At 42.6% G+C, this 15,345-nt stretch overlaps 1 protein-coding gene across 1 annotated transcript in view; it reads right to left on the bottom strand.

Annotated features, from left to right (window-relative positions):
* Positions 1-15,345, bottom strand: part of LOC144692694 (torsin-1A-interacting protein 1-like) — a 43,264-nt gene that overhangs the window by 2,506 nt on the left and 25,413 nt on the right. The window contains exon 11 of the mRNA XM_078561786.1: positions 4,281-4,349. Coding sequence (XP_078417912.1) covers positions 4,281-4,349 — 69 coding nt within the window. The remainder of the gene's footprint in view (positions 1-4,280; positions 4,350-15,345) is intronic.

Here is a 15,345-nt window from a genome sequence, read left to right as displayed (position 1 = left end):
TTTTACTCTGTTAAAGACTTGTATATAAATACAAGTTGTAGTTGATACAGTGGAGATTCCATAGCACTGGCATTAACACAAAACAATAACTCATGCAAAGTTGTAACTTTCTCTATTGCTCACTTATCCTTCCCTCATGGCTTCACTTGAAAACTGCTTAAGACAACAATAAGAACATAAGAGCAGGAATAGACCAAATGGTCCCTCAAGTATGCTCCACCATTCAATATAATCATGGTTGATCTGCCTCAACTCCACTTTCCCGCACCCTCCCCATATTTCTTGATTCCCTGAGAGATCAAAAATCTCTATCCCAGTCTTGGATACATTCAATGATGGAGCATCCACAACCCTGTGTGGCAGAGAATTCCACTAATTCACAATTCACCCAGTGAAAACATTTTCTCTTCATCTCAGTCCTAAATGATCAATCCCTTATCCTGAGGCTGTGTACCCCCCAGCGTAGATTCCCAAGCCAGGGGAAACAAACTCTCAGTGTCTACCATGTCAAGCCCCTTCAGAATCTTGTCGGTTACCCCTGTGCTCGCTAGACCTACATTGGCTTCCAATCAAGCAACATGCTGATTTTAAAATTCTCATCATTTGTTTTCAAATCCTTCCCTGATTCGGCCCTTCCTATCTCTGTAAATCTCCACCAGTCCTACAACCTTCTGGGATGTCTGTATTCCTCTAATTTTGGACTCTTAATTTTAATCACTCCACCGTTGGTGGCCATGCCTTAAGAACATAAAAACTAGGAGCAAGAGTAGACCATGTAGCCTGTCATGCCTGCTTTGGCACTCAATACGATCATGGCTGATCTTCAGCTTAAAGTCCACTTTCCCTCCTGCTTCCCTTAGCCCTTACTTCTCTGAGAGACTAAAAATCTGTCCATCTCAGGCTTAAATATATTCAATAATGGAACCTGCACAACCCTCTGGGGTAGACAATTCAAAAGATGTGAAGAAATTTGAGTAAAGAGTTTTCTCATCTCAGTCCTGAGACTGCGCCCATGTTTTAGATTCCCCAGCCAGGGGAATCTCTCAGTATCTACCCTGTCAAGCCCCTTCAGAATCTTGTAGGTTTCAATGAGATCATCTGTCATTCTTCTAAACTCCAGATAACAGACCTTATTTACTCAGCCTCTCCTTATAGGACAACCATCTCATCCAAGGGACCAATCCACTGAACCTTCACTGTATCACCTCCAACGCAAGTATATTGTTCCTTAAACATGGAAACCAAAATGTGCACAGTACTCCAGGAGTGGTCACACCAAAGCCCCATACAATTGTAGCTACACTTCTTTAGTCCTGTACTCCAAACCCCTTGCAATGAAGGCCAACATGCCATTTGCCTTCCTCATTGCTTGCTGTACCTGCATGCCAACTTTCTGTGATCCCTGTTCACCCGAGTCCTTATGAACATCAATATTTACAATTTCCATGCTTTTTTTAAAAATTCTGTTTTTCTGTTCTTAGAATCAAAGTGAATAACCTCATACTTCCCCATATTATACTCCATCTGCCACCTTTTTGCCCACTCATTTAACCTGTTTATATCTCTTTTCAGCCTCTATATGTCGTCCTCACAGCTTGCATTCCCATCTAGCTTTATAATGTCAGGAAACTTCCTAAGGTGCGGTGCCTAGAACTGAATACAGTATTCTAGATGAAGTCTGAACATAGAATCACAGAATTTTAACGGCACAGAAGGAGGTCATTCGAACCATCGTGTCTGCACTGGTTCTCCAAATGAGCATTATGACCCAGTGCCATTGCCCTGCCTTTTCCCTGTACCCCTGCACATTGTTTCTATTCAAATAATCATCTAATGCCTGCTTGAATGCCTCCATTGAACCTGCCTCCACCACACTCCCAGGCAGTGCACTCCAGACCCAAACCAGTCGTTGTGTGAAAAAGTTTCTTCTCACGTCACATTTGCTTCTTTTGCAAATCACTTTAAATCTCTGCCCTCTCGTTCTTGATCCTTTCACGAGCGGGAACAGCTTCTCCCTATCTACTCTGTCCAGCCCCCTCATGATTTTGAACATCTCTATCAAGTCTCCTCTTCGCCTCCTTCTCTCCAAGGAGAACAATCCCAACCTCTCCAACCTATCCTCATAGCTGAAGTTTCTCATCCCTAGAACCATTCTTGTAAACCTCTTCTGCACTCTCCAATGTGTTCACATCCTTCCTATAAATATGGTCCCCAGAACTGTACACAATGTTCCAGCTGAGGTCTAACAAGGGTCTTATATAAATTCAGCATAACCTCCCTGCTCTTGTACTCTATGCCTCTATTAATAAAGCCCAAGATACTATATGCTTTATTAACTGCTCTCTCCACCTGTCCTGCCACCTTCAATGATCTATGCACATATACACCCAGGTCTTTCTGCTCCTGCACCCCTTTCAAAATTTCACCCCTTATTTTATATTGTCTGTCCATGTTCTTCCTACCAAAATACATCACCCCCTCGCTTCTCCACATTGAACTTCATCTGCCACCCATCTGCCCACTCCACCAACTTGTTCTTATACAGTTCTGTACAACTGTATTATAACATCCATTCCTTTATATTCTAGCCCTTGAGATAGAGGCCAATATTCCATTAGCCCTTTTACTTACATTTTGTACCTGTCCACTAATTTATTGATTTCCGTACTTGGCTCCCCAAATCTCTTTGCTCGCCCACAGTTCTCAGCTTCTCACTATTTAGAAAATACTCTGATGTTTTTCTTTGGTCTGAAATAGATGACTTCACACTTCCACACATTGAACCTCATCTGCCATAGTTTTGTCTGCCCACTGGACTAGTCAGAGATGCCCTACCTTTTGCAACTTTGTGCTCTCATCTACACGATTCACTGAACCACCTAAATTAGTGTTGTCAGCAAACTTAGATGGCTGAAGCAATAGAGAACCATACAAGTCATTTATAAATGTAGTGAAAAGCTGAGGCCCCAGTACAGATTCCTGGAGGGCACCACTATTCACATCCTGCCAATTTGAGGACACACTTATTAACCCTATTCAGTCTATCTCCTATTTCTTAACCCATTTCCCATCCAAGTCAATAGGTTTCCTTTAATTCCATGCATTCTAATTTTTGTTAACAGTCCCATAAGTGACTTCCATTACGTATTTAAACAATGCAGCTGGAGCTTCCTCCATTTTTGTGTAAATTTCATGCTGGAAAATAGAACTTTTCCCATTTTGGAGACCCAGCAAGCATATCCAGGTCAGCAATAACATCAGTCACCAGTTACATGCAAACTAACGCTTCCCCTGATATGTTCCTACAATATGTCCAACCACTTCAATCTCCCTAACAGCACCAGTGCACCAACTTCCTCCCTTCCACACCAGTCATCCTGCCACTCCTCTGACTAAGAATGGTAGTTTGTGTCAAATGAAGGACAGATTTGCCCTGGGTACTTAAGCCCACTAGGACCTGGGATGGCATTAGATTTGATCAAGAATCCTTACAGATAACAGAGTTTCTTTTAAGCCCAAAACAAATAAATTTATATTTTTAAAGCTCCACCACTGTCTTTTAGATTTAGTATTTGTTCTCTAATAGGTATTAGACACAATTACCTTTGCGTGTTGATTGGTTGATTCCATAATCGGCAGAAGTGATGACAATTTTAGAATTAATAAAGAAATAAAACACAAAAGTATACCTGCAAAAATAACATGATACATAGCCCCCTCGAGCCTATCCTAACAGTACCCTTTACAGGATAATATTTCTATTTCTTCAGCAACTGTCTTTAAGGTTTCTTTGCATCTGATTCCTGATTTTAGCAAGATTCTATTCACCAAACCTATGAAGGTGTGGTCTTTAAGCATTGTTTGATGCCACCTAGTGACACAAGATTTAAGTGCAGCAGGTCTTCCAGCAGATTGCCCACTCATCAACAGCTTCTGTTCATTCTAGAGGACTATACTGAAGACTGGATGGTGTGGGGAGTCCAAGCGCCAACTCACTCCTTGTCAATTCTGAGATCTAAGGAGTGAGAGTAAACCATGGCGTATCTTGCCTTCCCGCTGGTGTTAAGGGTGCTCTGCGAAATGTCAGTGAGCAGTCATTTTTGGAGCGTATTGAGGGAGGGCCATGCTCTGGCTACATTCCAGTAACATCAAAAGTGGCCATCACCAGACACTTGTGCACAGTGATGCATTTTATTACCCAATGCTTGAAAGAATGAGAAACCCAATCACACCTAATGAAGCCAAAATTGGCACTTCCAAAACAGCTTGTTACGCCTTACCTGCTACACTCGGCCTGATGAACTGTGCACTTTGTTCTGCATCAGTGTAGTTCCGCAGCTCCCTGTCAACTATGGGAAGGAAAGAATAATTTGGCAATTATGTTAAGGTGCAGCAAAACATGGACATTTAAAGTATCTTCCCTAATATATTCAATATCTAGAATGATCTCTTTTCATTTGGCATGTTTCTAATCTGAAACCTCACTCTGTGCTCCTATCCAGGGACTGCAGGAAAGACTCGTAACCATTACAATACAGGGTAACGTTGTAATATGGACCTCCCCTAGTTTCTGAATAGCTAAAGTACAGAAAAGCCACTCATGCAGATGACACCAAATATATCTGCAACATTCAGTGAATGGAACAATGTTACTTCAATTTAGTTCAATTGTTAATTTGCATCGCTGCAAACGTGGACTCCCCAATAGAGTAACATTTTAACGCAAAAAAAAATAGCACTCCTTAGTATCAGATTTTTGTAGAATACAACATGAATGGCCCCATTGTATTACTGCATGCAGAAAATGCTCACGTGTGTTAGGAATCAATTATAAATCAGCAGAGTTAAGTTAACCAATTAATGTTTGACAGTTCAGCTAGTTCGAGATAAGAAAATATGAGTTGAGGGTACAAAATGAAGCACTCCTTAGCTATTCCTAATACCTGTATATGCTGAGATTAGCTGATACATTTCCATGGAGGAATAAACACACCCACTAAGAGGGAAGGTCCCCAGCTCAATGCTATGCACCCCATTCATGAAGTCACTAATTGGTCTTGATTTTTCTCCAGCTAATGCGTGACATTTCCACAAAATGAAGGTTTCGAGAAGCCATTTTGTTAGCATGTTATCCACATACTGACCATACGGACCAGAGGGTTATCATCACTCCATACCTTTGGCTAGATCAACCAAGGAAGCCATGAGAAGTCTGTCAATTTGTGAAGTTAAGCCTTTTCCTGTTAATTGAAACTTTGTCTTTATCTTTTTAACTTATTACCTTTCTACCTTTGAACTGTCAATAAATCTTTTGAATTTACTATCTGAAGTATTCAGTCTTGCCTGATGGTTAAGTCTAATGCAAACCAAATGAGTTCAGATAATTCGCAATTGGGGATTTATTGAATAGTTAAAACATCTAGTCAAACGAGTTGTACCCCATATATTATCAGCAACAGAGTTGCTGAGCTGGAGTCTGAGTTCTAAGAAGCAGTCACACCCTTTAGGTTAGGTAGAACTTTAGAATTGATTAATTGCCAGAGACAGGGTGCTTTTGGGTCAGTCAGGTATGGGGATCCAGCACGTTTTGGGGGAGCCTCAGTCCTTAACTTTGACCAACAGGTACGAAGTGCTTACTATCTGTGTGGATGACAACAAGCACTGCAGGGTGGATAAGAAAGCTGACTGGCACCATGGTGCAGGATGCCATTCAAGTTGGGGAAGTGAAAATCAATGTCTAGTGATAGAGGACAGCATAGTCAGGGGAATAGATACTGTTTTCTGCAGTCGGAACCGGAAGCTCCGAAGGTTGTATGCCCTGCCTGGTGCCCTAAGCACAAGTCCTTGTAGCTGGAGACAAACTTGGAGTGGGAGGGAAAGATCCAGTTGTTATGGTCCATGTAGAAACCAATGACATGGGTACAGCTAGGAATGATATTCTGCTGAGAGAGTTTGAGGAGCTAGGGTCCAAATTAAAATGAAAACCTTGCTAATAGGTACATGGTTCAGGTACAGGGTCAAGCAGATTAGAGAATTAAACGTGTGATTCAAAGAGTGGTGTGAGAAGAAAGGGTTTCAATTCATGGGGGACTGGGATAAGTACTCGGGAAAGAGGAAGCTGTTCTGTTGGGCCGGGCTTCACTTAAAGTGGGCTGGAACCAGTGTCCTGGCGAATAGTATAACTAACAGGTTTAGGGAGGGAGGGAGGTTGGCGGCGTTGGATGGTTCGGGTGAAGGGAGAATTAGAAATCCAAAGAGAAAAGTCGAAGCGATAGAACAGTGTCGCTATGTGAGTAAAGACAAGCAGAGTACAGGAAGGAACAGCAAGTCTAATGGGAATCATGCATCAGCGAGCAAGGTCCATGCAAGGAATAGTAGTAAACAAATAAAATTAAAGGCTCTCTATTGAAATGCATTAAAAAATCCACAATAAGGTAAATAAACTGGTGGCACAAACAGATAAATGGTTTAGATCTCACCACCACCTAGTATCAAGGTAACCAAGTTTAGGAAATAAATATTCCAAGGTACATAACATTTCAAAAAGACAGGCAGAATGGCAAAGGAGGAAGGGTACCTCCCTAGAATCAGTATAGGTGGAGACTAGCAAGAGTCAGAAAACAGTAATGGGAGTAGTTTATAGGCTCCCTAACTGTAGTTATACTATTGAACAGAGCATTAAACAATACATTATTTGAGAATATAACAAAGGCAATGTAATAGTTGTGGGTGACTTTAGTCTTTGTTTAGGCTGGACCATCAAATTGGCGAAGGTGGTCTAGCAGACGAGTTTGTAAAATGCCTTCATGGCAGTTTCCTGCAGCAACATGTTGAGGAACCAACAAGGGATAAAGCTAGTTTAAATCTAGTATTATGCAATGAAGCTGGGTTAATTAGTAATGTCATAGTAAAAGATCCAGTGGGAAGTAGTGATTATGATACCACTGAATTCCATGTTAAGTTTGAAAGTAAACTTAAACAAAGCCAATTACATAACTATGAGGGGAGAATAGTTATGAGGGTTAATTAGGTAAATAGACTAAAAGGTTGGATGGTAAATGAACAATGGGAGACATTTAAAGAAACAATTCAAAACGTTCAACAAAAGTACATTTCATTGAAAAACAAAACCTTAGCAAGAAAGATCCATCCATGGCTTACGAAGGAGCTTAAGGATAGCAGTAGATTAAAAGAAGAGGTTTATAATATTACAGAGAATGGCAGCAACTCTGAGAATTGGGAGTGTTTTGGAAACCAGCAGAGAGCCACTAAAAAGTTAATAAAAAGAAAAATAATAGAATACAAGTAAATTAGCCAGGAATATAAAAACAAATTGTAAGCGCTTTTATAAGTATATAAAAAAGAGAGTAGCTAAAATAAATGTTGGTCCCTTTGAAGCAGAGATTGGAGAAATTATCATGGGGAATGTGGGGAATGAAGAAATGGCAGAGGCATTGAACAAATATTCTGTGTCTGTCTTCACAATAGAATACACAAGTTACATCCCAGAAATAGAAGGTAACCTAGGGGTTAAAAAGAATGATGAAATTAAGGTAATTGATATCAGCAGAGAAAAAGGATTGGAGAAACAAAAAGGACTAAAATCCAACAAATCTCCAGACCTGATAGCCTACAATCTAAGGTGCTAAAAGAGATAGCTGTGGAATCTGTGGATGTACTGGTTATGATTTTCCAAAATTCCCGAGATTCTGGAATGGCCCCAGCAGATTGGAACTTAGCAAATGTAATACCGCTATTCAAGAAATGAGGGAGAGAGAAAACAGGGAAAGACAGGCCAGTTAGCCTGATATCAGCTGTCAGGACAATGCTGGAATCTATTATTAAGGAAGTTTTAACAATAAACTTAGCAACTCATAGAATGATCAGACAAAGTCAAAATGGTTTTATGAAAGGGAAATCATGCTTGACAAATTTATTAGAATTTTTTTTTGAGGATATAACGCAGAGGACAGATAACCAGTAGATGTAGTATCTTTGGATTTCAACAAGGCATTCGCTAAGGTGAAACACAAAAGATTAACACACAAGATAAGGGTTCATGGAGTTGGGGGTAATACACTAGCACTGATAGAGGATCGGTTAACAGACAAGGAGTAGGGATAAATGGAGCATTTTCACGTTAGCAGACTGTGACTAGTGGAGTGCTGCAAGGGTCAATGCTGGGGCTTCAGCTATTTACAATCTATATTCATGACTTAGATGAAGAGGCAGAGAGTGATGTATCTATGTTTGCTGATGATACAAAAGCAAGTGGGAATGCAAACTATGAGGAAGGCATAAAGAGGCTGCAAAGACATAGACAGCTTAGGTGAGTGGGCAACAAGGTGGTGAATGGAGTATAATGCAGAGAAGTGTGAGGTTATTCACTTTGACTCTAAGATTAGAAAAGCAGAATATGTTTTAAAAAGGCATGAAACCTGCCAATGTTAATGTTCAGAGGGACTTAGGTGTACTTGTACACAGAACACAAAGTTCACATGCGAGTACAGCAAGCAATTAGAAAGACAGATAGCATCTTGGCCTTTATTGCAAGGAACTGGATTACAAGGATAAAGAAGTCTTGCTACAATTTTACAGGGCTTTGGTGAGACCACTCCTGGAGTATTATGCACAGTCTCTATATTGAAGGAAGGATATAATTGCATTAGAGGCAATGCAGTTCAGTAGATTGGTCCCTGGGATGAGAGGGTTGTCCTATAATGAGAAGCTGAGTAAATCAGGTCTGTAATCTCTGGAATTTATAAGAATGAGAAATGATCTCATTGAAACATAGAAGATTCTGAAGGGGCATGACAGGGTAGATACTGAATGGTTTTCTCCTGTCTGGAGAATCTAGAACGAGGGGGCATAGCCTCAGGATAAGGGGGTGATCATTTAGGACCGACATAAGGAGAAATTTCTTCATTCAAAGGGTGGTGAATCTTAGGAATTCTTAACTCCAGAGGGTTGTGGATGTTCCATCATTGAATATATTTCAGACTGGGCTAGACAGAATTTTGGTCTCTCAGGGAATCAAGGGATATGGGGATCAGGCAGGAAAGTGGAATTGAAGCCAAAGATCTGCCATGATCGTATTGGATGGCGAAGCAGGCTCGACAGGCTGTATGATCTATTCTTGCTGCTATGTTCTTGTGACAAAACAGCCTGTTATATCAGCAACCCATCCCCCATCTTAAATATTCACCTCCTCCACCATTTGCACACAGTGGCAGCAGTATGCATCATCTACAAAGTGTACTGCAGGAGCTTGCCAAGGCTCCTTCAGCAGCACCTTCCAAAACCCCGACCTCTACCACCTAGAAGGGAAAGGCGGCAGGTACATGGGAATGCCACCACCTGCAGCCGCCATTCTAAATCACACACCATCCTGACTTGGAAATATATCAATGTTCCCACATTGTCACTGGGCCAAAATCTGGTCTCCCTGCCTAACAGTACCTACGCCATATAGAATCATAAAATGGTTACAGCAAAGGACGGCGCAATTTGGCCACAGTATCTGGACCACTCCCTGCAACAAACATTCATCTTGTGTCACTTCCCTGGCTTTTCCCCAAAGCCATGCAAAATTTTTATCTTCAGATGATCCAATTCTCTTCTAAATGCCACCATTGAATGTACCTCCACCACAGTCTCTGGTCGTGAGTTCCAGATCCACTTGCTGCCATGTCGCCATTGCTTCTTTTGCCAATCACCTTAAACTGGTATCCTCTGGTTCTCAATCCTTCCACCAATGGGAAGTTTTTCCCAATTTAATCTGTCCCAACCCCTTGTGAATTTGTATTCCTCTATAAAATCTCCTCCCAACTCTCTCTTCTCCAAGGAAAACAGCCCCAGTCTCTCCAGTCTATCTACATAACTGAAGGCCCTCATCCCTGGAATTGTTCTCATGTATCTTTTTTGCATCCTCTCTAATCCCCAGAACTGGACGCAATACTCCAGTCGAGGCTGAACCAGTGTTTTATGCAGGTTTATCACAACTTCCCTGTCTTCATATTTTATGCCCTGGATTATAAAGCCCAGGAATCCATATGCTTTATGAACCACTTTCACAACCTGCCCTGTCACCCTCAATGATTTGTGAACATATATCCCCATGTCTGTCTGCTCCTGCGCTCCCTTTAGAATTGTGCTCTTTATTTCACATTGGTAGGAAGAATGGGAGGCAAAGTGAATCACCTCATACTTTTCTGCATTAAATCTCACCTGCCGCTTGTCCACCCATTCCATCAACTTGTCTATTTCCTTTTGAAGTTCTACACAATCCTCCTCACAGTTCACAAGTTCCAAGTTTCAAATCATCTGCAAATTTCAAAATTGAGCAGAGGTCGTAACACCAATCCCATCAACAAACCTGTGCTCTCATTCCTTAATTAACCCGCATTTGCCTAAGTGAGTTAATTTTGTCACGAGTTATCATTTCTAGACAATCAGGGACAGGCAACAAATTCACAGCACATGAATGAATTTTTAAAAACTGCTATTGCTCAGATAACGAAGCAGTCCGTGCCACTTGCAGCAAGGTCTGGTCAACTTTCAGGTTTGGGCTGATGCGCAGCAAATAACATTTGCACCACACAAGTACCTGGCAATCTCCAACAAGAGAGAATCTAACCACCTCCCATTGACATGCAATGATGTTATCATTGTCAAATCCCCACCATCAATATCACAGAATCACACAATGCAGAAGAGGCCCTTCGGCCCATTGAGTCTGCACTGACATGTGAGAAACACCTGGCCTACCTACCTAATCCCATTTACCAGCACTTGGCCCATAGCCTTGAATGTTATGACGTGCCAAGTGCTCATCCTGGTACTTTTTAAAGGATGTGAGGCAACCCGCCTCCACCACCCTCCTAGGCAGCGCATTCCAGACCGTCACCACCCTCTGGGTAAAAAAGATTCTCTTCACATCCCCCCTAAACCTCCTGCCCCTCATCTTGAACTCGTGTCCCCTTGTGACTGATCCTTCAATTAAGGGGAACAGCTGCTCCCTATCCACCCTCTCCATGCCCCTCAAAATCTTGTACACCCTGATCAGGTCGCTCCTCAGTCTTCTCTGCTCCAATGAAAACCCAAGTCTATCCAACCTCTCCTCATAACTTAAATGTTTCATCCCAGGCAACATCCTGGTGAATCTCCTCTGCACCCTCTCCAGTGCAATCACATCCTTCCTATAATGTGGCGACCAGAACTGCACACACTACTCCAGCTGTGGCCTTACCAAGGTCCAAACAACTCCAACATGACCTTCCTACTTTTGTAATCTATGCCTCGATTGATAAAGGCAAGTGTCCCATATGCCTTTTTCACCACCCCACTAACATGCACCTCCGCCTTCAGAGATCTATGGACACACACACCAAGGTCCCTTTGTTCCTCAGAACTTCCTAGTGTCATGCTGTTCATTGAATACTTCCTTGTCAAATTACTCCTTCCAAAGTGTATCACCTCACACTTTTCAGTGTTAAATTCCATCTGCCACTTATTTGACCATCCCATCTATATCTTCCTGTAGCCCAAGACACTCAACCTCACTATTAACCACCCGGACAATCTTTGTGTCATCCGCAAACTTACTAATCCTACCCCCCACATAGTCATCTATGTCATTTGTATAAATGACAAATAATTGGGGACCGAGCACTGATCCCTGTGTTACGCCACTGGACACTGGCTTCCAGTCATAAAAGCATCCTTCTGTCATCACCCTCTGTCTCCTACACCTAAGCCAATATCCTGGGGTCACCACTGACCATAAACTTATCTGGACCAACTACATAAATACTGTAGCTACAACAGTGAGTCAGTGGCTGGATATCTTACATTGAGTAACTCACCTGCTGACTCCCCAAAGCTTTCCACCATCTACAAGGCACAAGTCAGGAGTATGATGGAATATTCTTCATTATCTTTGATGCGTGTAGCTCCAATAATACTCGTGAATCTCAACCTCATCCAGGAAAAAACAGCCCCCTTGCTTGGCATCCCATCCACCATGGTAAACAGTCAATCTCTCCAAAATTCGCGCACACTGGCAAAAATTATTTAACATCTACAAGATGCAGTGCAACAACTCATTAGAACATAAGTACTAGGAGCAGGAGCAGGCCATTTGGCCCTTTGAGGCTACTCTGCCATTCAACAACATAATGGCTGATCTATAACCTCAACTCTGCCTTCCCACACTATCCCTATATCCCGTAATTCCGCCACTACCCAAAAATCTATCAATCTCTGTCTTGAATACACTCAATGAGCATTCACAGCTGTCTGGGGTGGCAAATTCCAAAAGTTCACCCTACTTTATTTGAAGAAATTTCCCCTCATCTTAGTCCTAACTGACAACTCCTTAATCTAAGTCTGTGACTCTTTATTCTAGACTCCCCAATCAGGGGAAACATTTTCTCAGTGTCTACCCCATCAAGCCCTTTAAGAATTTTATATGTTGCAATTAGGGTTGCCAACTTTATTTGGATGTATTCCTGGGGCAGGATTTTCAGGTCGTTGGGTGGGCTCAGGAGCGGCCGGGAAACTCCTGCGATCGGCCCCCCCGCCACGATTTCACGCTGGCTGGCCAAGTGTGAAAGATACGTTGAGAAGCTCAGTGCTGCTGGGGTGGGGGAGGGGGGCGGGCGGTGGCAAGAGCGAGAGAAGTGCAAGCGCACAAGTCTGCGCATGCACAGGAGCGCGCACACAGAAAGCTCTGTCTGGCAGGGAGCTGAAGAATTTTAAAGTCAAGAATAAAGATTTTGAAAACGTGAAAGACATGGCCCCACATAGGACTCACTCGCATGAACAAAGACACACGATGGGATTTTCCACACCCACCCACCGCCGCGATCTTCTGGTCCCGCCACAAGTCAATGGACTTCTGGCTGGGGCGCCGCTTCACCCCCTGGCAAGTCCCGACCGTGACAGGGCTGGAAAATCCCGGCCATAGTAAAATTCTGTCAAAATGCTTCTGTTAAATTAATGTTGGAAACCTCATCCCTCCCGTAGATGAGGTTTCCTCAAAAACGCAAAGGCCTGCCTCCACCATTGGTTTACCAACATGTCCATCCTCACAGCGCACTGGCTTCCCAAGTTAATCGCGAAGTGAACAGCTTCTATTATCCAATTGGATTCCTCTCAACTTCAGTCCAGCAACTCTTTTACCCATTTCCAATGATTTTTTGTAATTAATAAGCAAAAGTATTCAAAGAAAAATTTAAAAAGCACACAAATGTTTAATGTCCCAATGGTTTTTCTCCAGGTTTGCTCACAGGAACCAGGCTAGTGAACCTTTGTTGCACTCCCCTTCGGGAAAGTATGTCCTTTCTTAGCTAAGGAGACCAAAATCTCAGTACTCCAGATGTGGCCTCACCGTTTAATTGTAGTTCAACTACATTACTCTTTTACTCCAATATCTTTGTAACAAAAGCTAACATACCACTTGCCTTCCTAATTGCTTGCTGCACCTGCATATTGACTCTCTGTGAATAATATACAAGGACATTCAGATTTGTTTGAATGCAAACATTTCTCAGTCTCTCAACCTCTGCAGCTTCTTTGCATCTTCCTCATCTCTTACTTTCCCACCTAACATAGTATTATTAGCAAACATGCACATTGCACTCAGTCCCCTCATCTAAGATATTAATATACACTGTAAATAGCTGAGGTCAAAGTACTGATCCTCGCAGCAACCCGCTAGTTATAGCCTGCCCACCCAAAAATGTCTAATTTATTTCTACTGTCTCATTTATTTCTACTGTCTGTTTCCTGTCCATGAAGCAATCCCTAATCTATGCTAATATATTACCCTCAATCCCATGAGTCGTAATTTTGTCTATTAACCTCTTGCGTGATACCTTAATGAATGAGTTTTGAAAATCCAACTGCAATACATCCACTGATTAAGGTGTGACCTCTACTTCTTAAAAGACTACGTGCAGCAGGCACATGGGACTACCATCCCCTCCAAATCAGACACTAACCTGACTCGGAAACATATCACTGCTTTTTCATCGTCTCTGGGTCAAAAGCCTGAAACTCACTAGCTAACGGCCTTGTGGGTGTGTTTATACCACACAGCCGGTAATGGTTCAAGACAGCAGCTCACCACTACCTTCTCAAGGGCAGTTAGAGATGGGCAGTAAATGCTGGTCTTGCCAGTGATGCCTACATCCCAGTAACAAATTCAAAAAACCCTTTACCATAACAGGATAGCATTTCCAATTCCTCATAGCTATATTTAAGGTCCCTTTGCACCCAACTCCTGATTTTGGGAAGACTCAACTCACCAAATTTACAAAGGTAAAAACAAAAAGCTAAAAGCTACTGCGGATGCTGGAAATCCAAAACAAAAACAGAATTACCTGGAAAAACTCAGCAGGTCTGGCAGCATCAGTGGAGAAGAAAACAGTTGACGTTTCAAGTCCTCATGACCCTTCGGCAGAACTGAAGTATAGTTAGGAGAGGGGTGAAATATAAGCTGGTCTAAGGTGGGGGGCGGGGGGAGAGAGAAGTTGAGGGTGGGGTGGTTGTGGGGACAAGCATGCAGTGATAGGAGCAGATAATCAAAAGATGTCACAGACAAAAGGATCAAAGAGGTGTTGAAGGTGGTGATATTATCTAAGAAAAGTGCTAATTAAGAATGGATGGCAGGATACTCAAGGTGCAGCTCTAGTAGGGGTGGGATGGAAAGACTAACAAAGTATTAGTTGTAGATTTAAAAATAATGGAAATAGGTGGGAAAAGAAAAATCTATATAAATTATTGGGAAAAAAAAGGGAGGGGGAAGAAACGGGGTGGGGATGGGGGGAGGGGGAGTTTAAGATCTAAAGTTGTTGAATTCAATATTCAGCCCGGAAGGCTGTAAAGTGCCTAGTCGGAAGATGAGGTGCTGTTCCTCCAGTTTGCGTTGGGCTTCACTGGAACAATGCAGCAAGCCAAGGACAGACATGTGGGCAAGAGAGCAGGGTGGAGTGTTAAAATGGCAAGCGACAGGGAGGTTTGGGTCTTTCTTGCGGACAGACCGCAGGTGTTCTGCAAAGCGGTCGCCCAGTTTGCATTTGGTCTCTCCAATGTAGAGGAGACCGCATTGGGAGCAACGAATGCAGTAGACTAAGTTAGGGGAAATGCAAGTGAAATGCTGCTTCACTTGAAAGGAGTGTTTGGGCCCTTGGACGGTGAGGAGAGAGGAAGTGAAGGGGCAGGTGTTGCATCTTATCTTATTTATCCCGCGCATCCGCCCTCACGCCTTCTCCTCCCTCCCAGAAACATTATAGGGTCCCCCTTGTCCTCACTTATCACCCCACCAGCCTCCGCATTCAAAGG

The sequence above is a fragment of the Cetorhinus maximus genome, chromosome 17, assembly GCF_964194155.1.
Source record: "Cetorhinus maximus chromosome 17, sCetMax3.hap1.1, whole genome shotgun sequence".
In the NCBI taxonomy this organism is placed as follows: Eukaryota; Metazoa; Chordata; class Chondrichthyes; order Lamniformes; family Cetorhinidae; genus Cetorhinus; species Cetorhinus maximus.
Note: the sequence above shows the minus strand (reverse complement) of the source record. Positions and strands in the feature narration are given on the sequence as shown.